This window comes from Plectrocnemia conspersa, unplaced genomic scaffold (genome assembly GCF_051122295.1).
Source record: "Plectrocnemia conspersa isolate PC_06_02 unplaced genomic scaffold, ASM5112229v1 ptg000001l, whole genome shotgun sequence".
NCBI classification, from domain to species: domain Eukaryota; kingdom Metazoa; phylum Arthropoda; class Insecta; order Trichoptera; family Polycentropodidae; genus Plectrocnemia; species Plectrocnemia conspersa.
This window is the reverse complement of record NW_028277165.1, coordinates 12416161-12442515: the sequence shown is the minus strand read 5'-3', so window position 1 is coordinate 12442515 and position 26355 is coordinate 12416161. Positions and strand designations below refer to the sequence as shown.

General features: G+C 31.8%; 1 protein-coding gene across 14 annotated transcripts in view; it reads right to left on the bottom strand.

The window, feature by feature from the left end:
* Positions 1 to 26355, bottom strand: part of LOC148238882 (rho guanine nucleotide exchange factor 10-like protein) — a 217533-nt gene that overhangs the window by 62636 nt on the left and 128542 nt on the right. For 8 of the 14 annotated variants that reach the window (XM_088181470.1, XM_088181456.1, XM_088181465.1 and 5 more), the window contains exon 2: positions 22347 to 22567. The exons of the other annotated variants lie outside the window; for them this stretch is intronic. Coding sequence is in view for 5 of the 8 variants with exons in the window: in XM_088181456.1 (XP_088037582.1) it covers positions 22347 to 22386 (40 nt within the window). In the remaining 3 variants the exon portion in view is untranslated. The remainder of the gene's footprint in view (positions 1 to 22346; positions 22568 to 26355) is intronic. 14 annotated transcript variants of the gene reach the window in all.

Below are 26355 nucleotides of genomic sequence, written 5' to 3'. Positions count from 1 at the left end.
GTATTCTTCGTACGACAGTAATGCAAATTTAAAAAATATGTATTATATTTTCAATAACACTTATGGTGTTAATAATAAATAATATTAGCACCATAAGTGTTATTTTAACTAATATTAATAATAAATAGCAATGCATTAAAAGCTTTCGATTAGGTAGATTATTATTCTTGGTGTTGAGTTAAAATATACGTTGTTAGACAATTTACACTTCAAGCAATCGCTATTTACCTTAAATTATGAATATAATTAAAATGCTTCGTGTATACTTTGTTTATTTGAACTGAAATATTTTTACTTTTAATTACTCAGTTAACTTATGGTATAAAGTTAGGTTGGCAATTTTATCGTTTGTTTAACAAGGAAGAGAAGTAAATGAAGAGTCTGTTACGCAAATATTTGCGGGTGTGGCATTTTAAAGTCTACAATTATGCTTTTAAGCAACCTTGTTTATTTAATAAAAAGTTCACTAATTTAATGTTAGTTTAATAATTTATTGTTCTGTATTATTATTAAAAATAAATATTTGTTGTAACAATGATTAAAAGAGTTATGACTCTAGTTTTGATATATGTACATACGTATTACCACTGGATGAAAACGCAAGCGGATGTTTAGACAGTCGGGATTAGAAGCGCCGTTGATAATTATCTTCCCCCGCTGACATCCGAGCTACTCAAATACACACGCTGATATGTGTTTGAGCAGACAACTGCTCAATTTAGCCTATACGAATTTTAATACTGCCATTATACACCAAATGACTAACTGTACAAACATATCGAACGTAAACTCCGCGTGGAGCAGTGCGGTTTAAAGTTAGGATTTTATAGACAGCATGGGCGCATACTTGTGTTTGAGATGTGATAGATAACACCATGTGAAACTTACGATGATACCACCATTAGTGTTTGAGAACCAGGTTTCTCCTTTTGATTATTCGGTTTACTAAAAACAACAATATATTAGGTTGCTTCATATTAAGTAGTCGATTATCGGTTCAAAACTAACCGTGATTGAAATAAGACTTTGTCGTGTATTCAATACCTGCGTTTTATTTGCCTTCGCCAGCCATCTCTATCATAAAAAGCGGCGCAGTCATTTCCTTGTTACATAACATAATTACTAGGAACTGATAGGCACTATAATACTAGTTTGAGATAAAACAAATGTATTTATTTTATGTTGACACGTCGCGCATATCGTACATATTAAATTAAATTTTAAAAATTTGCGCTGAAATATCGGCCGGTGATTTTTTTGGATAGGTGGGGGTAGGCCGATATTTCGGCCCTCTGAGGACTAAAAGGAATAATATTATTTAAATTTGATATCCCTTGGTATTGCTTCGTAGAAACAAGTTTATTTATGCTTCTTACTTTTACTCCACTGCTATATTTAAAAATAAAAATAAAAACGTAAATAAAACAAATGGTTTTAATTACAATTAAACAAATGCATCTATATATATTGGTAACAAATATTCTGAATACTATATTACTGATTTAGTATGAATGATCAAGTAACTGTAAATTATATACACCCATAAATCAGATTTTCACGCTGTTGTTATTTGTTTATCGTCTCTAAATATATCCATAATAAATTATTCAACATTTACTCATCAATCTCATCGCGAAATCCTTCGGGAGCTTCTCTTTGTCTTGATGTTAAATTAAGCTTTATTTTCGTCTTCGTCAATATCTAACGTATACATATTTTAATGTAAAATTTAAGCATAATGTGATATGTAATTAATACGCTACGGTGCTTTTATATAATTTAAAAATAACGATATAATATCAAGGAATTTTGTTCGGTATGCAATATCCGACCTTTTGGGAAGAGTAAAGAATTTGGGTCATCTTAAATGAAATCCTTTAATGGTTAGTGACCAGAAAATATCAAAATATAGATAGCCAACTGTTTTTGTCGTTTTAACCCTTTCCAGTCGTCTTCAAGCTGCTTTTATAGCAAATGCCAGACGAGCACAGACGCAATTATTGGACGGAGCTAAGATTACTTTAGTTCAAGGTTAGCGAATGCCAACCATTGTGTCGGTTTACTTTGACGGAAATTCATTGTAAATTTTGTATATGTTACATTTGGGTATGTGATATGTACGACATATTCAAATAATGTTAATGAAACATTAGTGTTTCTCACTTAGTTATCAATATGGAATTGGAATTGAGGAATATGACAGAGCAATACATATTATATTTAATTTAATAAATAATGACGTAAACTTTCATACATAAAATAGAGAAGAAACTTAGAAACAGACATAAATAGATACGTTACGTACAAAATCAATATCAGGCATGTCACATTTAGTTACTTTTACGTGAAATGAAAAAGAGTATATTATTGATCAATTCATTATTTTTGATAGATATTCATATGTATTAAACTTATTAAATAAACATGAAATATCAAGTATTGAAAAAAAATCTACTGGATTAATTCTATTTTGACTAAAATAAATAAAAAATGTCAAGATACAATCAGTAGGATCGTAGAAACAGGAACTATAATTTTACGGATCACATGTACTGAAGCTGCGTTCCGGTTTTCTCCGGCACATTTGATTCCTGCCTGAAAATTAAGACTATAAATTTCCCTTAAGATCTCTTATAGCTTATTCTTTGATGTTTTCCCTTCTACAGCTTCACATTATGCACACTCCTAAAAGCTTAAATTACAAAAGTTATGAGCATTGACTGTCGCAAAAGCACATCCAAGATCTGGTTCCAGAAATTAATTCGCCGTAAATATTTGCATTATTGTCGTTAAATTTACACAATTATTCCAGTTTACGACGACTTTTCTTTGATGTTTCGTGAAAACAGAATCAACGCCGTAGGCGTAAAATTATGCAGCTTTTCGTAATATGCACCGTACTAAAGGTTTAGACTCGTAACTTCCTAGAGTTGATGTCACCTCCTTTTCACAACGTTTTTGTTTTTAAGTGAAACCCATTTTTTTTTCAGAGTTCTTATTATAGATTATACCTCATGCGAATGCCGTTTTGTTAGACAGGGGTGGCCAAAATAGAACTAAGAAACGAGCCAAATGTGCTACGCAAGATGTCATTGTGGCAAATCGATCGATCGTTTCGGAGAAAATTTTTCCCAATATCGCTTTCCCAGACGATTTGCGCAAAATTTTATTGCAAATTAATAATAGACGAAAAAAGTGAAACCGTATGTTATGTTATGTTTTTAAAGTCGCACGAGTTATTACGCATATGAATGTTTCAATCATTGACCATATCCGTTGTATAATTATTATTTCGAATCGGCGTTTCGTACAATCTCTATTAATAATTTAAAGACTACTTGATTACACGTCAATCAATATTGGCGATAGCCTTTGCCGTTTTTTATAATACAATTATTAGTGGCTCTTATTATGTTTAATTATATATGTACCTGTATACATTAGTAATAATTTAAATACTCAATTAAATAGCACTGAAATTAAAAGCAGATATAATCTGAAATAAAATATTATTAAACTGCTATTCGCTTAATCAAAATTAATCATTGTGACCTGGCAAAGGAGATTTATTAATATTGTTGATTAAGAGAGCAGAAAGCCGGCTAAGGCTTATAAAATAATTTTAAATAGTAAATAAATTTTTATTTATTTTTTGTTACAAATCTGACCATCGTGATATGACAGGTTTCCCAAATGCGTCATGATGATCATCATCATAAAATCAATAATAAATATGTAAAAAATAATAAAAAAAACAGTTATGGTGCACACCTTAATTATATTTTTCCAGCTCCTCATAGCTATCGCTAAAAACATTTTTATATTTAAAATTTTTTTTTACGTTTTTATATCATTTTAATGTTTTTTTATGTTCTGAATAGATTACCGATGGGTTTGCTATATATTTTAAAATCGTATATCATGAAGATGGGTCACATTTAGATTTACTTTTAATTATGATGAGACACAGCGTTCATGGTCATCTTTGTTAACAATCAAAATCTTTAGTTTGGTTGATATAGAATACGAATTTAGCAAGCTGAAGTACATTTTTTCTTCAGGACCAGATTTTATCTCAGACTGTATTTTGAGACATACAGCAGATTATGTATCTTAAGAAATGCGCGTTACTTCAGGAATACTTTAGTATTGAGCACTCTTTATGATGCTCTAGTCCGCAGCATACTAGAAACAAGCTCTATTATTTAGATTCCAGGCGTAACGAGTCAATGTAATGAATTGAAACTGGAAAAATTACAGCGTAAATTCCTTTGATATTTATACTTGAAGGAATACGGGTATTATACGTTTTTGTTTCCCAGTGCTTTTATTCTCGGAGCGGTGGGATACGTTTCTTTGTCAACTCGCAGAGGTGTTTATATAATTAAGCACTTCTGGAAATTGCTCAGAGGCATATTAGACAACCCTTCGGTGCTCAAGCAGCTTTAAATGTGGGCGTATATATGTATATATTTGTCTGTATTTTAAAATTGTAATATATTTTATACTTTTGGCAATCGTGACGCATTTGATTAATCTGTCAGGTCGCGATGGTTATAATTTTAATAAATAAATTAATGTTTGTCAAGCTCGTTGAAAAGCTGGATAGCTCGTGCAAGAGGAGCGTTCTTAAGCGCTGACGTCAGGGCCGCAACGGGCAAGAAAAAGAAACGTGATCGTGACTCTTAAGGGCGCTCTAAAGTTCGTAGACAAAAGTCGCTGAGTATTGACGGATTGTCAACACCGTTCCTTAGTCGCTCGGGAGAAATACTAATGAAATATGAGTGGGTCCCGCTCATCCGGCCGTCACAAGCTGAGTGCCCGTCCATAGGGTTGGACTCGTAGGGCCGTGGTGCACGCAACGAATACCAAAGTCGCTATAGATCGTCCCTTAGCAACTTGAAAAAGTGCTTTATTGTGTAGACGCTATACCGAGATTCACAATGCTCTTATAAGGCACTAGGATACAAATACGGATACGACCCGTACGATTTTACGAATATGAGAAAATAGAACATATGTCGAATTAGAACTGTGACAAATAGAACAGCGTAAACAGAACCATAACAATTTAGAATAAGTTCATGATTAAAATGGCTATGAATCCGTTGTTACCGATTAACTTATCAAAAAAAAAACTAAAGAAAAAAATATTTTTTAATAAGCGTTTAGCACATCCGTGCACATAGTAGATGGGTGTGATGAAAAATACACCCTGTATACGAGCTCCATAATCGTCTTACACGTTGATCGCCTCTGATGATAACCTGTCATTTAAAAGAAGTGCTATTGCCATGATGAATTGCGCATTCCCACGATCAAAAGCTTTTCCCCGATAGATCGTCAAAGTCCGTCCGTTGCAAAGCCGTGCGAAATCGTCGCTCTGGGCTACGTTGAGCAAAATCGCAAATTAATAACTGCGTATGTAAATGCTTCAGACGTTCTGAGCGAGCAAAAAGGAAACGGACGTTGACGGGAAACGTTTCCGTGAAAGTACAATAATATAACACAGATACATTACTGTGAGTAGAGGGAGGATTGGACGTAAAAAATGCATGGTAAAAATATCGAGGGGTTCTGAAGTGTAAAGCTGCGACGGAGTTGTGAGAGAAATGCTATTTGAATAATATAAAATGTAATTTTTTATGTATCATGTCGAGTGTATATTCAATTCTTGTGATGTTTGCATAAACATTATTTTCATTTTAGGGTAATGTCTGAGATTAAGAAGCTTCCGAGAAAGAGACTCCCTTGTATTTTGTATTGATGACAAACAAACATTACTTCATTGTGTGTATTATATTATAAAAAAAAGTAATAAACGATACATAAACTAAATAATTGGGGTGATGTTTAAAATACGAAGACAGTATACCAATAATTTTGAAGCTGTAAATATTTAATTCTTAAATAATAATTATAATTTTCATTATATAATAATGAATTTTACACAAAAAAATATGTACAGATTTTCTTGGTGATTTTTAATATTTAGAAATTAATTTAATAATATATGTTTTATATTTTTCTATTAAAAGTAAACGCGTACTTAAAGGTACAGGCAATAAGAAACCACTAATATTATATTTTCAATTGAATGTAATTATATTTTTACATGTATGTATATATTATACTTATTGAAAATTATATTATACGAGCAATACTATGAATTAAATTACATTATTACATTAGCACCATGTTTATTTAATTAATACAATTTTATCTAACGTCATTTCCAAGCGTCATTATTATATATAGTAAACCGACGAGTTTTCACCTGTCATTTTGTCCCGGTTATACAGACAGGAGCAAAGTATACTTGATGACTCAATCAAATCTCTAGAACTGCTTTAGTTAAACTTTCTGAAGACGATTTTCAATTGTCCAACCTTTCGCCATATCTCACCATTATGATTTTTTGCAACGACTATCATTTCGCATTTGAGACGGTCTCTTTTGCGGTCTCAGCAGGTGCCACACCATCAATCTTCATCTTCGCGCGAATTCATTACAAAGAGACACACGTTGTCTTTTTAACAACAATGCCTAATTCGAAAGTGAAGACCGAAATAGCCAGTGAAAGCTCTTCCGATGCTTTTTCGATGCGATAGCAACAAAAGCTCGTTTTTTTTAACCACAACATCTCCGCTCTCTTTTCCGAATGTTTTAATGTAAAATGTCGATCAACGCCAAAATGGTTAATTACAACTGGATTAAGACGTTATTAATTATTAAAACGCAAAACAAGAAGCGTTTATGAAACATCAACATTTTGATTGGTCGAGCTTTCGAACGTCTCAATAGACTACTTTTTTGCTCGACAACAACTTGTCATCGCTACAATCGATTGGTAATTAATCAATTTTAATGTCATAATACGCCCATAAAAATTGATGAAAAAATCGAGCAAAATTTTGTATTTTATCTTACAAGTCTTGGCGGAATCGTAAAAATTTGCATACAAATCAATGGTGTTACATAAAGGCTTGTAAAGTTATTAAAATTTATGTAAATTGAATAAACACCGCGTATAGGAGTATATAAATCATAATCGCTTCCTGTTGATCGTAAATCTGTCGTTAAATTAAATTATGCATTGTAAGTGTACTTAAGTACAAAAGTATGTATCGAGAACTTTTCTTTAATAACAATGACTAATTTAATACATTTTAAAATAGGGTTTCCCAGATGGTTTCCCAATAAAAAGATTGTTAATACGCATAAACGAGTGTAGGAAAGAGCCGTCTGCAAATGAAAGAATTGTCTATATGAATTTATTCTGCAAAGCAGATGTTATATCATATTTTTGGTGTACGAAAATATTCAAAAATACGTCTTCGATAACTTTAGTTGAGAAACTCGATGCAGCTGTGAGCAGCTGAGGTTGAAAAAGCAAAAATATTAGACCCGCAAAATAAAAAACTTGATGTTTACTAGGCAACAGATAAAAAAGCGCAACACATATCTTTACTCTTAGATGCACTAAAATCATCTAAAGTCTATTGTGTATGAAAAAGCACTTACTGCAGCAGGACTTGTATTCGTCATTCATTCTAAATGTTATCATTTAATTACAGTTCTACAGATTCAGGGATGTATAAAGCAGTTCCGATTTTTTTATAATAATTTAACAAGAGCACTCTTATTAGTATTGCTAGTTAAATGTAATGATATAACAGAATGTTGAAAAGCTAATTGTCGTGAAACAATTAGTAAATGTATTGAATTTAAAAAGTATTGAATGAGTAATTCACATCTAAGTTATATAAGCTTAGAAAGTGGATGTCGCACGAGCCATTGGCAGTCAATCGTCAGAAACCAATAAATATCGGCAATTATATTTTAATTCATTTATAAACGGAAACTGTTTTTGCTTGAATTAAATTAAACGTTTATTCTACGAGGAAAATTGGAAGAATTGCGAATGTTAACCAATCAGTAGTTTGTAAATTAGAAAAGGAAGTCTACCATCATGATTAAAAGCCTAAACTACATCCAAATAAAATATAAAAAAAATATATTTTTGCTTCAAAACAAGCGATGTATCTGTTCGATCGGACCCCCATACGAGCCATTTTGAGACTTTCAGAAGAGTTAACGCTCTTAATTGCTTGGTTTTTAAGATTAAAAATTAAATATTTATTATCGTATAGAACTACCGAGCACCCCCTATACGTTTTGTATGAAAAAAATATATAAATTTTTTTTACAAAATGGCGGCCAATGTAAAAATTAAAAGTGTCATAACTTTGCAAAATAAAATCCTACTGAAAAATTTCGTATGCAAAAAGTGTTTAGAAGCTTACTTTGCATTTTAAAACAATTTTAAATTATTTTTTTTAATAAAAAATGAGTCGGATGATTATGGATATGTGAAAATCAAATCTAGGAATCCGTGACATATGTATATATTATATAAATTATTATGTTTTCAAGTGAAACTTTGCATCCAAAATAGACTAGATGAATTACTACATATATATGAAAATGTAGATGCCGCTATCAAGCGGTGGAGTCAAAATGGCAAGTCTTGTAGGAGAGTCTGGAGTGTCGAGTTGAATTATTGCCGTGATGATTCTAAATGCTCCGCTGATGTGTAATATCCTTGGCGTCTCTGTCGAGTCTGGACCGCTTTACTCCGTCTGCCCATCTCCATGTGACCAAGTGTCACGTCTTTTTTATTGGCGGGCCAATTGCATCGCTTTTTAAATACACCCACGAAATGTGTTTTAAAAGTGTAATGTCCAGATGGCCGCTGCAGCGATCATTAACACAAAGGCATAAAAAAAGAAGTCTTTTTGCGCAGGGTAGAACGCATTATCTGTCGCGCATCCATTCCAAACAAAGAGTAGTTTTTTTTGGTACTAATGAGTGGATAACATCTCGGGACGGATGTATTGAAATATTACCAATTATTAACACAATTCTTTGGTTAGCCCACCGTATTTATTTTTTGTGCGAAATAATCGCTAGAATGACCTCAAAATTAATTGTGCAGGTGATTGAAACCCCCCAAAGTATATATTATTGCAAGTTATTGGTAGGTTTTGTATTACATATGTATATACATATATTGCATACCTGCCTTACTGTCACTTTTATAATGGCTATTAACCTAATTTAATATAACAAAATCTTATATTAAATATATTTATCAACATAAAAAACTTTATTAACAAATTGATGGATCTCTTGCAGAATCCGAAATCCCTTAATCCATGCCGAAATTTTGTTTACCGTTTTAAAGGATAAGCGTTTCATTACTGGATATGTATATGTATGTATTATATATAAAAGTTATACGTAAAGACGTAAACAGTTAAGGCATGCTTAACAAATTTGAGTCATGAACGTTAAAAATACATATTTAATGCTTTGAAACGAAAATTCCTCTAATGATGGACCAGTAGTGCGAATTGAGTTAAATCTGAGGCGTTTATTAACACTTCAGAGGACTTTAAATAACACAGACGTTCTGTTGGGACTATTATTACACAAAGCAATATATTTTTTGACACGAGTGAATCACAAGCAGGAAACGGAACTCCTTTTATGTGTGTATTTGCTTTCCTTATCCGAAAGTGCGGATGTCCCTCGGGAGAGTCATTAATCTTCGTCGATCGGCGAGATATTAAAAAAACACTCTTCCATGACTGAGCAATGGTCATAAAGTGAAAATTGTATATACAGAATTTCATATAGTGTAATAAACATTGATGTAAATTTTCAGAAATAACTGACCTTCCGTATCGTACATCGAACGTAACGTAAACTTAGTTTGATAGTTAAAATAAACTGTGTTAGATTTAGTGCTTATTTAATGGCGAAAATAGCTTGAATCTTATATTAATATACAATACAATGCTTCAAAGGGTATCATGGTTCAATAATATACACAAAAGATTAATATATGTATCATGAATTAAACAGCAACTTTAATATTAACTACTACTTTGACCTGTATTTCAAATACAATACTTTCTTCGTTAGCCCCCTATAACTCAACGATCTTTAACGATAACGCTTGCTTATCTCTACATGATCTTTCGAATTGAATTGCTCTTTGGTTCTCGATCACAACACGACCCTCGTCAAATAAAATCGTAAATTAATTAGATCCGACCATCCACCCACGCACCCCTGCGGCCCTCGCTTAGCCACGCAAGCGGCGCTCTTTGTAGCCTTCCGTGTACAGCTTCAATGGATCAAAACTGACAATAGCCAACGTGGTGCTAGAATATAACTTAACGATCTCATCATTAGTATTTTTAACGCTTGTAACCCTTAGAGTCTTAGACCACACAATTTTTTGAGAATATCGAACGCCCAAATATACGTATATCAATTTCGAGATTAGATCCAATTCGTAGAAGCGCGATTGAAATTCAACATTTTAAATAATGAACGAGGGGATATTTTATATTATATGAATATGGAGATAGATAAAAATATTATACGCCCATGCACGTATATCAAATAATCACGTTAAATTGATTTGAAAATGATTTTTTACCTCTAGTTCAAGTAGAAAAAGAGAAATTTCGGTATAAAAATTCTGAATATTTTTTTCATTGATTTTTAACGTGTTTCTAATTACATCTGCATTCTTTTAATTGGATCTCACTTGATATTTTTGTGCAATAAATATTTATTTATTGATTTATATATGGTGTAAAGATGTAATAACAAAATAAAAAACATAAAAACGTATCTATAGACATATAAAATCCAAAATATCTTAAATAGGTGATATTAAAATATTATTATATAACCATCATATTTATCGTTATTGTAATTATAAATTAATTTAATCCTATATATTGAGATTTGAGAAGATAATAATAATTAAATTATGTTTTCCAAGTAATTTAATTTTAAATTTAACATGACCCAAAGTAAAAAAAATTGATCAGCCTCAGGGTGGAAATAGAGATCCTTTGCCAGGAACTCCTTGAGGAACGTCGACTCCGAATGTTAATCTATTATATGTATGTATGTAATTTGTATCACTATATAAAAAAAATATTTTAATAATTTTTGAAATGTTTTTAATTACATTTTTTAAATAATGTATCAAACGTGCAAAATTGTTATCGACCTTTGCATTAACTCATTAAAGTATGCCGATACGCTGCAGTTTCCTGATAATAACCGTTATTGCAGCGCAGGTAAAACAAAAACAACACACAATCATATTTTCGTGCGACCTATATAACATTCTTCTTGTGACTCTTGGAAGCCCTGGCGCTCACTGCTTTATACGCATAGTATGCATTGAACGTTGAAATGACACCTTGATCTAACGGTTGAATTATGGAAGTTCTCGACAATTGGATGCTGTATAGATTGATAATAACCAGGTGCAGTGAACACAAATAGAATAACTTTGAATGGAAGAATTTTCTTCTTAGAATAACTTCTGTGACGAAGCATATGTATAAAACATTGTAACAGTCATTTAGATATTTTTATTATTAATTTTTCATTATTTTTTTGACCGCGTAAATCGAAGGAAGAGGCATACAAGTAGCTTCGTTTTAAATCATGAAAGTAATCACGTATTTACAAAAAAAAAGCTGCCGTATAAGGTAGCGATTAAAAGCGATTAGCATTTATCGCGCAAAATTGACAGGTACATTTGTCGCCAGCCAGATAGATACATAGCTATATATCAGAGGTGTGATTGAGGCCAATTTCATACTCACTGGCAAATTATAAAATATCTAAAACCGGATCTCTCTATCGTCGCGAATCTAAAGGCGACGTCACGCGACCGAGGAGCGGAAAAGTTCTTCCGAGAAAAAAGATTGACAACGACTACTGCAAGAATATTATATTCAGATCGACCGCCCACCCGCGGAATGCTGTCAAACGCATTTTTATTTTTTATTGTACCCGCGCTTTATGCAATAATCCAGGCGGAATAATTAGTTAAAAATTATCGGTTTTCACTTTCGGTTATATAATCGGCGAGCATGTGTGCAATGGAGGATAACTCGTTTGCAAATTTTCGAGACGTATTCGCAAAATTATCGCACGCGCTGAAACGAAGGCCGAAGGTGTTAACGTTTATACTGAAATGTGTGTTTATGGTTGTAATTAGGGTTATTGCGATAACAGCTTCAGATACAACACATTTCAGTCATTCAGTGGAGCACAGTGAAATTATGAATTAGCATATAAATCAGCATTGGCTCTGAATTATATAAACATACGTGAAGTATAATATATACGTATTTGTAAACACGTGAGAAATAAAAATATTCGTTTTTTACATTTTTTATGATATGTAAAATGCCATATTTGCACGTAAGAAGAGTTTTGCGTTAATACGGTATCCGTCAAGGACGGTATAATTTAACCCAAAAAATTTACATTACGAACTTGAGTGTCATTTAAAACGAGTGATAAAAAATACTAGTAATACAAAAACAGTTAAGATCTAATAATATTATGTAAATGCAAAACTTGTGTCCATTTTTATCGTTTGTATATTATGCATGCAGAAATACAATTATGCATATTTTTAGAGGAAAAAAATGAAAACTTATCTTGAGAAAAGGTACACCAAGGTCAGATAACGTTTTGTCACGTCCATATGGGGTTTGAACCCAGGTCTTTCAGATATTAGCCACCGATTTATACCACTGGGTGTATTTTTATGCGGTATACGTATAAAAAAATATCTGAAAAGTTCCATAAATTTCTAAAACCGCATAAAACTAAAGCTTTTTGTTCAAAAACTGTAATACAAGGTTCTATATAATTTATTATTAATATCTACCCAACAAATGCATTCCTCCAGAATACCATCGATGCAAAAAATATATTATTTAGCGAATTGTTCAGTCGACGTCTGATTGTAAGCAGTATATATTATAGTTCCTATGCCTGGCTTGGTTATTTTAATCCCATGAGTAACTGCACAACTTTTACTGTTGTGGTCCGAGGCAGATGGCCCACGCCGAGAAACAACCAGGACTCCCAGGCAGCGTGGTCTAAAACTCTAAATAAAACGACACCACCTTGCCAAATCCCAAATTTGAGTTTACCTGACTCGTACACAAACATGCGTAAACATACTCGTGATTCACTCGAGTTCCAAAAACGGGATCTACAATAAAAGAGACGAGGAATCAAGCACGTAACCTCGGAGGATGACTCAATACGCCTAATGGTTAGGTAGCTAAATCTTTGATCGCCCCGTTTAAGATCAATAAACGGACCATCAGCGTTTTATACTAAATTTTAAAGTGTATATAAACAGTGGGTTGATGATGGGTTAATCAAAGGAGAGTGGTTTTTACTCGCGGTTAAGATGAGTGTATAAAATAATCAATATGTTTTTTATTAAATAATAATTAGCTGTTAATTTGGTTTGATTTATTTTAAATGAATATTTTATTCTGAATATGAAGAACGAATTAAAAAAAATGGAAGTAGTGGTGAAAAAAATATTTAGTTCATCACCTGAAAAATATATATATATTAAGTGGTTTCGTAGTAAATAACTATATTTTTTATTTATATCACAATATGTGTTGTGTTATATATAAAAAACATTGAAAATTATAATCAACTAAAAAATATTTGTTTTGGTAAATACATAATAAAAATAGCATTGACTTAAGTAAATATACCAATGTTTAATTTTAAAGGAATTTTTTATAGATGATACGTTACATTTCGTTAATGGTACAATATAAATTTATTTCATTCTAATTTTAGATGCGCGAGTTTAACGGTTATTATTTTTAAATATAATATAATGTTTCGTATCTAATCAGTAGAGTTTCTCTAATTGCTGTAGCTTTTAGTTACACACTTATTAATTATTTAATTTAATATAATGTTTCGTATCTAATCACCGGTGTTCCGCATATTTCAGTATCTTTTGGTTACATATTTATTTATAATTTCATTCAAGGAAAAACATAGCAAGCTTGTCCATTATAAAACTGCACATGATTTAAAGAGCTTCCTCTTCAGTTTTTTTGGACGCCAATGACGAATCTTGTGTTAGTCACCCATTTTTTATATAAATTATACTGAATGGACTGCTGAACATGTGAGTGGCCTATAGCAGCGTCACACGAAGACAGAGGTCGTCCCGTACCAAAAATATCCAAAAAGTCCAAAACGGATATCGCCTACCGAAAATACAAACGGTCCAAGTTCATCAGCCTTTTGAGTTGGACTTCGATCATCTGTTGTTGGCTTCGACAATGGGAAGCTTATTGTCAAATCTATTCAGGGTCTTTGGGTCATTGCTTTACCGAACAGGTAAAACCTTATCAAGATGTGCATATATAATGTTTTTTTTTTATATATTCTTTATACACCCAAAATTTGGTTAAATATTTGAAGATCACGTGTATACTATGTATGTATATAATAGCAGCTGCTGAGGAAGTGGACAAAAAAAGTGTACAAAAACTTCGGTACACCAAACAGCGGAACTCTGTTCCTTTGGGAGCCAGACGATTTCACCCTAAATATTTCTATATATAGACAATGACTTGTAGTGGATTTAAGATGAACCAATGCGTCATTTAAATTAAATACTCTAGAATTATTAATGTTTTATAAACAATGGAGTGAATTAGGTTTTTTTTGAGCTAATCGGGTCAAGGTTTGCGGGTTTTTTAATTACAATAATATTTATGATATATATGCTTGTCTTTTCAGTTGTATTTTTATTTATAAAATTACTCGATTTATATACTTAAAATATTGAACGTGAGAAACATATTACTTTCGACTTCTAAATATGGGCATTGAAGATAAATTAGCAAAAAATACACCGTAGATTCTGGGAAGCTTTCAAAGCATTTGTCACCAGATGGGTGTATAAATTTAAAAATATAATGCGGTTGGTTAGCACATGTATGTAAGTTAACTTTAACCTAATAGGCAGATGTACAATACGGAAATAAAATGCGACAAAAACATGTACCCCAATTTTTTTGTTGAATAAAAAATAAAATAAAAGAGATAACAAACAACCCTCGAGGGTGTGTATAAACATTGCGGATAACACAATAAATTCGCATGATGGCTTTTATAACACACAAAGGTATAATCGGATTAAAAAATATAATTGATTTACGGTGTGTACATGTTGTACGATTAATCATATTTAAGTTTAAATATCGATAACTGAGCTCTTAACTGCGTTCGAGTATTTAGTGCAGTTAAAAAGGTTAATTCGGATCAACGGTATAAATTTCCCGACAGGTGTATTATTTTAAGAAACTGTCATTCAAGCGTAGATATCAACTGTCTAAGATCAGGATTTCACAGGGGCTTATAAGAAGGATCGTTTTTCACAGCTTTCAATACTAGTATTGACTTTTAACCTTTCGCATTTTTCAACGGGGCTTCATTTTATATGTTTGAATATACAATATATTAACGGAAAGCAATATCTAGAAGCGTACGTAGTATATTAATGTAGGGTGTAAGTTGCTATGGAGTTCAAATAAATATAAAAAAATGGTACGAAGTAGTGGACGCAAAAAGGAAGTCACTGTAAATTATTGGGTAAGTAGAGATGTAATAGGCACGCACAATTCAATGCGTGATAACGTTGACTATTGATTAAAATTATTTTTTACAGGTGATCTCGATTTAGGATTTATTGTTAACTGTTTCCGTAGTTATAGTCATGTTTAGCGTGTTTACTATTTGTAAATAAACGGAAACTAGTTGGCAAAACAGTGCAATCAAAATATTTTTATGGCATTTAAGCGTTTGAGGAAATGGTTAAGTTACACTAGTCAGTAGATAGTTTTCATGTAATTTCAAAAATTAATTGCTATTCAATGGCATTGTATTCGAGGTAGGTTTTGAATTAAAATAAAAATATCAATACAGTATGCTAAGTGTTAATAAAATGTGTATTTAAATAATGTTATGTGATAGGTAAAGTCATAAATTTAAAAGCAACCAAACAACCGATGAGCTTTACAATAATTGTCAAATTCGAACTTTGTGAATTAAATGTGAAGCTTTCGTCCAGCGCAATAAAATTAAATAACACGTTTATAAATCCCTGAGATAGAAGTATTGCTATATGCTTTTACAATACCCTATTAATCCGCGTGTCTCGCTCCCGACCGTTGGAGCAATGTTTCTTGTTCAAATTTACGCACAAGTTTACAAAAAATATACTACTGGTTTTAATATTTTATCCAAAAAAAATAATAATCAGTAGAATGCATCAAATTTGATTATTATGTTCTATGGAAACGTAAAAAAATGTTTGAATAATTCTTAAATATTTTTTTCCTTAATTTAATAAATAAAATAGGTAAAAATGCCTTTCTACAACTCATAGCGTAGCACTGACACTAATATGCAGCTCTCTATATTGATTTTTTTATTTCCTGATAATTTTTAGATTATTATTATATCGATTCACGTAAATATAGATTCACTTTCTTTTACCCTTAAGGTCTTCATATAGCATTTTAGACAGAATGCTGTGAATAAACCAGTATTAAGGAATCCTTACAAATACCACATTGATTAAATTTTTATCGCCAGTGTTCAGTACGTTCCCCGAAATGTCAACGACACCAAACAACACACAAATTTATCGACACAAGTGTTATTTGCGTCCGTTCGTCACTTTTGTTACATTATTCCAGTGGCGTAACGCAGAGCGAATCGATACACTGAGCAATTAATTAGCGAGACCGTTTAAATATAGCAATATAAATAATACTACGAAAAAAGTTGTACTACCGAGAACGTGTCTCCGCGTGTGGTACGTGATCCAATTAGTTCCCTTAATTAATTATATAGCGGAGGATGCCAGAGTAACTTTCCACATTTGATCCGGCCCAGTTAAACCTTAGTTACATGAGGATATGTGAGGAAACTCAGGCGGTTAAATAATAGACATGGAAAGCTAGAACGCTAAATTTATATTGAGGTAATTTGCAAGTCAAACCTTATTTATAAACAAGAATTAAACCTTAGTTAAAATATGTGTGGGAGACAATAAATATTGAGGTTAAATCTTTTAAATAAATTTTGAAACCAATGTCAAGATTTTTGACATTATAAATTTAAAAAAATGTGAATATACTCAATTAAAGTAAAAGTTAAACTTTAATGCAGGATGTGAGGTGTACAAGCCATGAACCTAAAAATTTGAATGTCAATTTGCCAAGATCTTTTGACCTTAGAATTGTTTTGAAAAATATTTGTTTAATCAAAGTTAATATATTTAGTCAGATCTGGAACGGGCTGTATATATATTTAACAAAGTTTATTTATCAACTACAATATTTATTTTACGTCTGTGTTTATTATCTACACATATAAAATATAGTGTATTTGGGATTTAAAATAAATTAAATAGAAAATCAAGTAATGCGAACATATTTAATATCAAAAATAACTGTATGATTTAATATTCGCTTTAAATTTGCTAATTGGATATTTTAATAGTTGAAAGCGGAAAATTCATACTGATGCAGTTTATTAATCAAATAGCAAAAAGGGATAAATAGTTACATATTATATGTAGTATATGAGGTAATCAAGATAACGATAGAAATTATCAGACTATGAATATTTAATGCCGTACTTGTAATTAAACTAGACTTTATTACCGTGCAATATAAAATACATTTTAAATTTATATCGTTAATCTATACTTCTCAGTCGACGATACGATCGAAATTACTTCAAAATAATGCAGACAATTGTGAGAATATAACTAGACAATGTTAAAAACTGTACTCTTTGTGAAACATTTATAATTAAAATAATGAAATCATGTTTAGAGATTGGTATCGGTTAGTTATTTATATTAAGCCTTCAAATTTTATTCAGTTTTTTCATCAAACGCTCTAATATTCACGATATCTCTTAAAACGTTTAATTGTTTACAAGAGATTTAGTTTGGCTTATATATTTTAAACAAAAAAGTCAAATATTGATTCTACACTATGACCTTCGCGAATTCTTCAATATTTACGCTTGCTTCGAATAGATTAGTGCACACGTTGATATTTAACAATCGTGTGTATTTCTTAGTAATTGTAAAAAATAACAGACACTATTTTACTGATTTTGAGTTCGATTTGATCGTCACAGCAGTTTTTATTTTTTATAATAAGTGAGCTCATACAAAACTTTTCTAATCGTATTTTTTTTGCGTGATGATTCATAATTATAAGGAATAGATAGTGGTGCAAGTTTATCGAGAGATATTATAATACTATGCCACTTCGAAGCTTTTATTTCTGACCGTAAGAAAAAAAATTGTCTTATGCGTTAAAAGCGGCATAAACCATATCCATTGAGATTGCATGATTATTGTGCATCTTACACGTGTTGGTCAAACATTTCCAAGGAACAGCTATAAATAACTACTTAATGGCCATTTAGTACTAGAACGCATGCACAGAAAAAAATATTAAATAAAAGCAGAAAGTGAAATGACAAGACGAAGTTACCGAATTAAGTATTTGGAGGTGTGATTCCGACTTGGAACACAAGAGAGTTCGTATGAATTCGAAGCTGAGTGAAGATATGCATTTCATCAAAACGGGGAGGACCAAGAAAGCAGCCGCTTCTCTCTTCACGCCACGGTATCCTGAGTTTAATTCGGTCTTCAAAGACACATACAAGGCTATGAGAACTTCACGTATATAAAATAATTTATACAAACAAATTTATATTGTTACACAATAATCATTTATAATGAATTTAACACCCTGACACTCAGGTAAAGACTAAACAAATATTAATATAAAGGGAAATGCTTTAAAAATCATCAATGTTCATCAAGTCGCGAGTTTAGCGTCTCTAATAAAGGTGTTCGTCGGGAATTTAATAATAGTTCAACGACACAAATAAGTGTATGGGTGGCAGCAAAAACCGGTCTAGATGTCGACCGAGACAATGGAATAGTGGCGTTACTTCCTCGTGCTCACAACACTGGCGAAAATTGCCAACGATCGGTGGCGCTGATATGCGTAAATGGCTAGGAAGAGCGTAAACCACCATCAGGAAGCAATGCCTATCTATAGACGCATACTAGCTTAAGAGAAGAAAGTGGAACTAATGAGGAGCCACAACACTCGCCGGCGACATTACACGAAATAATAATCCGAAAAGGTTAATGCCGCTTTGATACTTAGGATTTCTAGCCACATGTGAGCTCTGCGTGCTTTTTGATCGTACCGCATTTAGCTTTTTTTTAAAGTAGTATTGAACTGCAATGAAAGTGTGGAAAAATATGATGTATTATTAGCATGAAATTAAAATACTTCCATTGATTCATCAGTGGAATCGGATCGAAACTTTAGTGCAAAATATATCCTGCGTTTATGATTAATGCAGTCTTTATTATCATAACAATACGCGATTGAATAATTATGTGCATATTTATATCAACACTTGAATTGAATCAATTCATCGTAAAACAGGAAATTGTTTGATTGAGAAATGACCAACGATTGGTTTTATTATCTTAGATATAATAATACAATAACGCAATTATATAATAAACAGCCGAATTGGTGGCAATTGTCAGATATTTTCGCACAAAGCTGAGATAACTAATATATAAGTTTCGCACATCGTAACTTTCTTCTTGTTATATTTAACCTATATTAACAGTGGATAATTAAATATAAATCGAAGTAAGCTATGCAATACAATTGTGTGCTCAAAAAATCAAAACGCTCTTTCTACATTGTTCATACATAACATATAATAACTGTAAGCTTTTGTCATAGTCTATTTGATAAAACTTTCTTTTTTTAAGCTGCAATATTTGCATGTTGACGTGTGTAAGTGCGTTATAAAACACAATACATGATAATAAAATTATTTACATATAAAAGCATAAGAAAATCAGAAGATAGCGGATCATAAATAAAAGTATCTCTTTGTGGGTGTGTTTTGGTTATATGGCACATTTTGCAAAAGTGTGCCGAAGTGACTTTTTTAATTAAGGAACGTCGATGAGACCGGTTGTGATTATATTATTTATATATTTAATCTTGGTTTTTGGTGGAAATATTCTCAGAAGTGGGCGTACAGTCTACCTATACTGAACTGTATTTAGACTAGGGTTTTCATATTGTGCAATAAAAATAAAAATAAATTGGCAGTGGCGAATTTGTACCTTTAGGAAGTGTATGTGTGGGCGTCATTCTGATGAAATTTTCAAAATTAGATACAAAACGACCTTTATATAATATTATGACAGCATATCTTGCACATTAAAAAATATAGGTAATACATCAAATATATGGGGGGCGCATTATGCTAAAAATATATTTTGTAGTATAACGGAAATTGAAATTAAAATTCACAGAGAGATGTGTAAATACATGGTAAATACAATAAAATAAATTAACAATAAGGAAGATAGACTCATATATTAGACAAAACTTGATACTAAAGTAGCGTATCACTTATTGAGATCATAAGAATTTAAGATATTATACATCCGTAATCCTTCGTTCGATTTATTACGCATTTAGGGGTATATCTACATTGTTTCTGAGTAGTTACCTAGCCAATTGACAGTCAGTTTGAATAAAAGATTCGATGGTTATCGACAAGACAAATTTTCATACAAGTACAGTTTTTCGATTATAACCAATTATCAGTTAAAGAATTTTTATTAGAAAATGTCGCATTATGTATAATAAATATAATAAAAAAATAAGGCAAAAAAACTACCTTTTATAAAGATCGAGTGATACTACGAATGTAAAACTGAATTTTACAGTATGCTATGAAAACGAATTAGAAATTTTGAAAATATTGGAGTGACGCTTATTAGGTTTGTTATCTATTGTACGTTGTGGGTAATATATTTTTATTAATCTGCAAGATTAATAGATTCAATAAATCGGTTATATCGAAATCTTGATCTGAATAATGTATCTAAATCTTTCGATAACGTTTAATATTAATAGCTCAATAAAATTTTAAAACAATACAACAGCACCTTTCTAATTATCACATTACAGTCGAATCTGTAAGCTTATCGATCGATTTTATCAATTCATAATATGATTAGCTCAGCTTTCCAAATATCATTATATAGCTATAATTTAACGTCGTTATTTTATTACATTGGACGTATAATATATTAAAAAAGACACATTCGTTCGCTCAGTGCCACACGAATAAAATAATCCTGACTAAAAAGTATCGAGTTCAAAGCCTTCGAGAAAAGTCTTTAATCAGATAAGAAGAAGAAGAGAGCTTTCGATGGGCGTTTCCTGAACTCGGATAAAGATCTCTGCGAGCAATTACAAGTCCATAACTCATGCAGATTGGCCCAATTAATCGAATGAAAAAAAATTTGGCAGCGAACGCGACCGAAAAAATTACGATATTTTAAAAGATTTATTCAATATTCGCACGTGACGCCAATAGCATAATTGGTTATTGCAATAATAAGTTATTTTATTGCTTTCGGTCAAGGCGTGCGGTTAATTAAGACTATCGGTAGTTTTATGGCTTTGTTGTGCGATGAGTTCATCGTGAAATTTTCCAATGTTTTCATGATAAATGTTATATAGTTAGTGCATGTAAATAATATACACATCCACAGGAGACCAACGTTGGTGAATTAGCAATGCAGATTCTTCTTCGAAGACTTATAAATAGTAGCGAAACTCTTTACCTGTCTCATTGTTCGTTCTATATATTAAGATTTTGCATGAAATGTAAGGAAAACAAGAACGCTTTATGCCTTTTATTTTATTGCATATTCAAAGGTCTAAATCCATAGCAACTAAGAGTAAAGCAATATGAAAAAATAAAATAATATATTTCGTTAGTATAACGTTGCCGTTAGAAATATACATATATATGTATATATTTTATATATATCAAAAAAAAGTTATCGGAGTTTCACCAAATGTATTCTAAACTGTCTAAAGCATAGTTATGATTTAGCAATGGCATATAATATTTGAAAAGTGGAATAGTTAAATATAATTGTGAATAATTTTATATATGTAGATGTGTTTATATTGAAGGATAAAAACTTAGCATCGGTTTTAATACGGATCTCGTTATTTTTACGGTTAAATTGCGCATATCCGCCGAGGGATATTTAAAAGAAAAACTTTTTCAGCGCAATTAAAAAGATCATGATTTTTTTATGGTTCATAAATTAAAATTCAAATATATATATATATATGTATTTAAATTTCAAGATAAAATTACTTTTCTATATATGCTTCAAGTGTTTTAAAGCAATATAATAATATATATACATATATCATAAAGCATTGATGTATTGAAAGAAAAAATAATATGAAGTATTCATTGACGTATTAAAAAAAATTACTTACCGAATCTTAAATTGTTGGCAATCTTGTCGACTATATACATTTGGATGTCTCTCGTTTGGATGTCCAGATTGGAAAAAATCGACTCAATTCCACACAGATTTCTTCACAAGTTTGATTGTTTGAATCGTCCTCATTTTTTCTGTTTCGGCACTTTGTCACTTTACATTGATTATCACTTTTTTGCACAACAGTTAGTATTTTACTTCTGTATTGCTGTACAACTGATAGGAAACAATAATAATTAGCAAAATAAACACAATCGTGTCGTTATCGTAAAAGTGTTAATAATAAAACACAACGCATCTGTCATCGTTGATGATGACGACATTCGCAAGGAAGTATAGATAATAACAAAGAGCGATGGTGACATTCGCATCTAAATATTGATTAGAACGTTTCTTTTATGTTTTTTTAATAGGTCTGTTTAGAGAGAATTAGAAAGATGTCAAAATAATCATGTCGACCGGTCGCTCCGAATTTGTCGGGCAGAGAGTGAAAACTGGTACTATGTACATAATTCTAAGAAAGGATAGTGATAGTAAAAATGAGCAAAAACTAGTCGGGATATTTATAAATGTATAATTTAATATGCCCACACACAGTTGGCAATTTATGCTTGGACTTAATCCATTAGTTAGACTGTCTCTGGATAGTGGTATATCATTTGTAAAGCTAAATTGACTTACATATTTGCAATGTCGTATTTTAATTATTTAATACTAAAGGTAGACACATTAAATTATCCTTTCCTCGTGAATCGATAGTTCTGGCTTTCATATAAAATTTTCTGCTAATAGAAAATAAGTTGCAAATGAAGACCGACAGCTAACGTTACAAGTAATGGAAAATCTATTAAGTTTAAAAATAAAACTGTCTAACAGATTATCAACAGACGTTTCTCTGAAGAATGTTTAAAACACTGTTTATTATTTCCCTCTTTAATGAGAGAAATTATAGATAAAATACCGTGAAGGTAAAAAATCATTGAAATAGAAAACGCCGATATACAGTAGTAGATGCAAACAGAAAGTTACTGTTATTGATAAATTAGAAGAGGCGATTAATTAACACGCACAATACAACATGTGAAGGAGATAACCTTTTAATTTACACACTTGATATTTCAAAAACAAATAATTCGCCTCTCTCCATCTCTCTTGCTAAAATATTAACATTAAGTAAAATCGAAATAACATAAACATATTTGTTATTGATTTTAAGAAAAAAGTGCAAAGGGCAAAGTTTCACACTCAATCGGTCAATTGATGGCAATAAGGTAAATTTGACGGAGAAATAGATGTTCAACTATTTGCTTCATCTAATTGTGTAGAATATATAATCTTCATATATTCTGATAAAACAGATATAAATCACAGAGCTTAAGAAAACATTTGTTACTATATTCTTATTTTTACCATTTTTTTCATTGATGCATTTACAAACTTTAGGGTTAAAGTGTTAACAAATCGAATCGCTTTATGATAAGTGCCACTCTAAAGATAGTTTCATGGACTAAGGAGTGGTTTCCGACCCACTTATTGCGTTCGATGAAAAATTAGCGTCCAAGCTTAAAGAGCTCCTTTGATATTATTGATTAGAAAAATGCTTGACGCGCATTGATTGAGGCTTAATTGCGGCACTTGAGCGCACGGAACGGCTCCTTTGATGATACAGCACACGCTGACAAGTCAATTTGTGACCATAAATCTTCCAGTCAAGGAAGTAGCGATTGATGCTGGTGGTGAGTCGCTGTATCTACTATGAATGTACACTTCCTTCGCTAGCCTGCAGACAGACGTGTGACGAATAATACACCGAAAACTTCGGTCTTATATGAAATTTTGACGTTTGTGATACGTGAGAAGAATTGGAATCTGATTTCGTGCCTGACGAAGCAGAAAAGGTCGCGTAATAATCGATGCTCCGTTTAATACTTGATCATGGCAATGAAAGCACATAGCCGTAAAATGCATCAGTTGGGTTTCGTCCAGACTTGTTGATTGAATTTCGTGGAAAATCCCGAAATTACATCAGATAATCATAACCTTTTTTGAGGTAGGCGTTTGTTACTTTAGCGCTGGAAGGAAGCCAATCTCATATTGCTCAAATGCGATTGTTTATACATTCCTAAAGCTTTTGTGACAGTCTCGAGTACGGCGCACAAACGCAAGCCGTTTTTAATATACATGTTATTTTGAGTTGGAATCAAAATCTTTTGAAGGAATCCGCTTTTCCAGACAGGCGAAACGGTTGTGCAATGTTTAATTAAAAGTTTGTGACGCAGAGGAATGTTTCAGTTTTGTGGTAGACCACAAAGTTTTTAACACACTTGGATCGATATTGACGATGTGAAATAGGACCAACTTGTCTATATTTAAGGGAGATGTTTATAGACATGTTTTCGCAAACATGTCTATAAACATCTAATCATATAAATATAGTTCTAGTCATATTATAATAATAGTTGTTTCAGTTTTATTGTATTAAATCACTTTCATTATCCATTTTTTTAAGACAATACAATAAATCAAAACAATTTAATCCATAGTTTAGCGTTACGCATATATTATTGTATTATTGTCACACAACTGCGATAAAAGCAAACTGATGACATACACATCGCATGTCCATAACGTGATAATTTTAATCATGTCCAGCATGTGAGCACTGGTCATATAAAAAAATCATATCTGAGTGATGTTTCAATCTGTTCAAAGTCCAGAGCACGCGAGGGCTGGTACAAAAAAAAACAAATTGGAGGTAGGCCTTGTCCAGTTGAATAGGACCTCTCACGGGTGGTCCAAAAAATTGGACAATAGGAGACCTAACCCCAGGAATAGGTGAAGATTGTATCTGAGTGACTCCGGTCCGAATCCTATGTTTAACAACCGTCCACAGCGATAATTTCCTGAGAGGACACTTCGGCATTTAGATGGTATCGGAAGACTTTGTCACAGAAATATTTGGTACCGTAAAAAAACAAATCTCAAAGGGTGGGTGTTCGATATTGTAGATCGAGTGGGTGTGACTCGAATTCGAGACCACCTGGTAAACATCGATGGTATCTCCCTTGCGACCGATTCCGAAGCCAACGAGCATCAATTACATAGTAGTTAAATTTTAACCCGAACCGTATCAAACTGGGCCAAAGATTAAGACTAATTGACGGTTGAGCCGTTGAATGGCACACGAGTGAAGGGCGAGTAATATAGGTTTATTTGCGGAGGCTTGACAAAATAAACTCGTGTGGTATGCTTTGATTTGGGCTTAATCGGATTGATATGCTAATTAAAGGTTCAATAATCTAGCATGGCGTTTCGGACAAGAGATAATCAGTAAATTGAGAAATTGCAAGCATTACATTGTACATTTCTAAAGGTCTGTATACTTTCGCACTAATTAGACAATTTGTAAAGGTTTATCGTGTTTAATTAAAGCCGCAGGCTGGTCGACGACTTTTTTTAATCGGAAGAGCCAATGAAAGCTAGAATCAGCAATCGAGTTTAAGGCTCTCTCAGCAATTACAACCCGTATCTAGAGAAGCTTCGTCCCAATACACTAGGCCCGATCTCCTACTTAGGCAGTCGCGAGTGACAGCCACAGTCAATTTATATGCGCTACGCGCGACTTTATACATCAGTATTAAAAAAAATACAATTAAGGCAGATTCATTCAGAATCCGTTTGAGATGCGAAAAGTCAATAAGTAGTTAGTAAATGGACTGTATTAGAATTTGGTTTTTTACAAATACATTATACATAGCGATATTTAGCGTTATTAATAGTTATTGATCAGTGGAAGAGAGTTCTTGTGCTTTAAATATGACAATGAAAGAATAATATTAATATTAACATAATCTAAATAATGTATAAGTATTTTTTTAACTATTATTAACAATTTAAAAATAAACTTTTCATGGACCAATTTGATTATCAGGCCTTTCATCAGGTATTCTTACGTTATGAATCGTGTTAAGGTAATAATTGATTTCTCAAATTATTTGAATTAT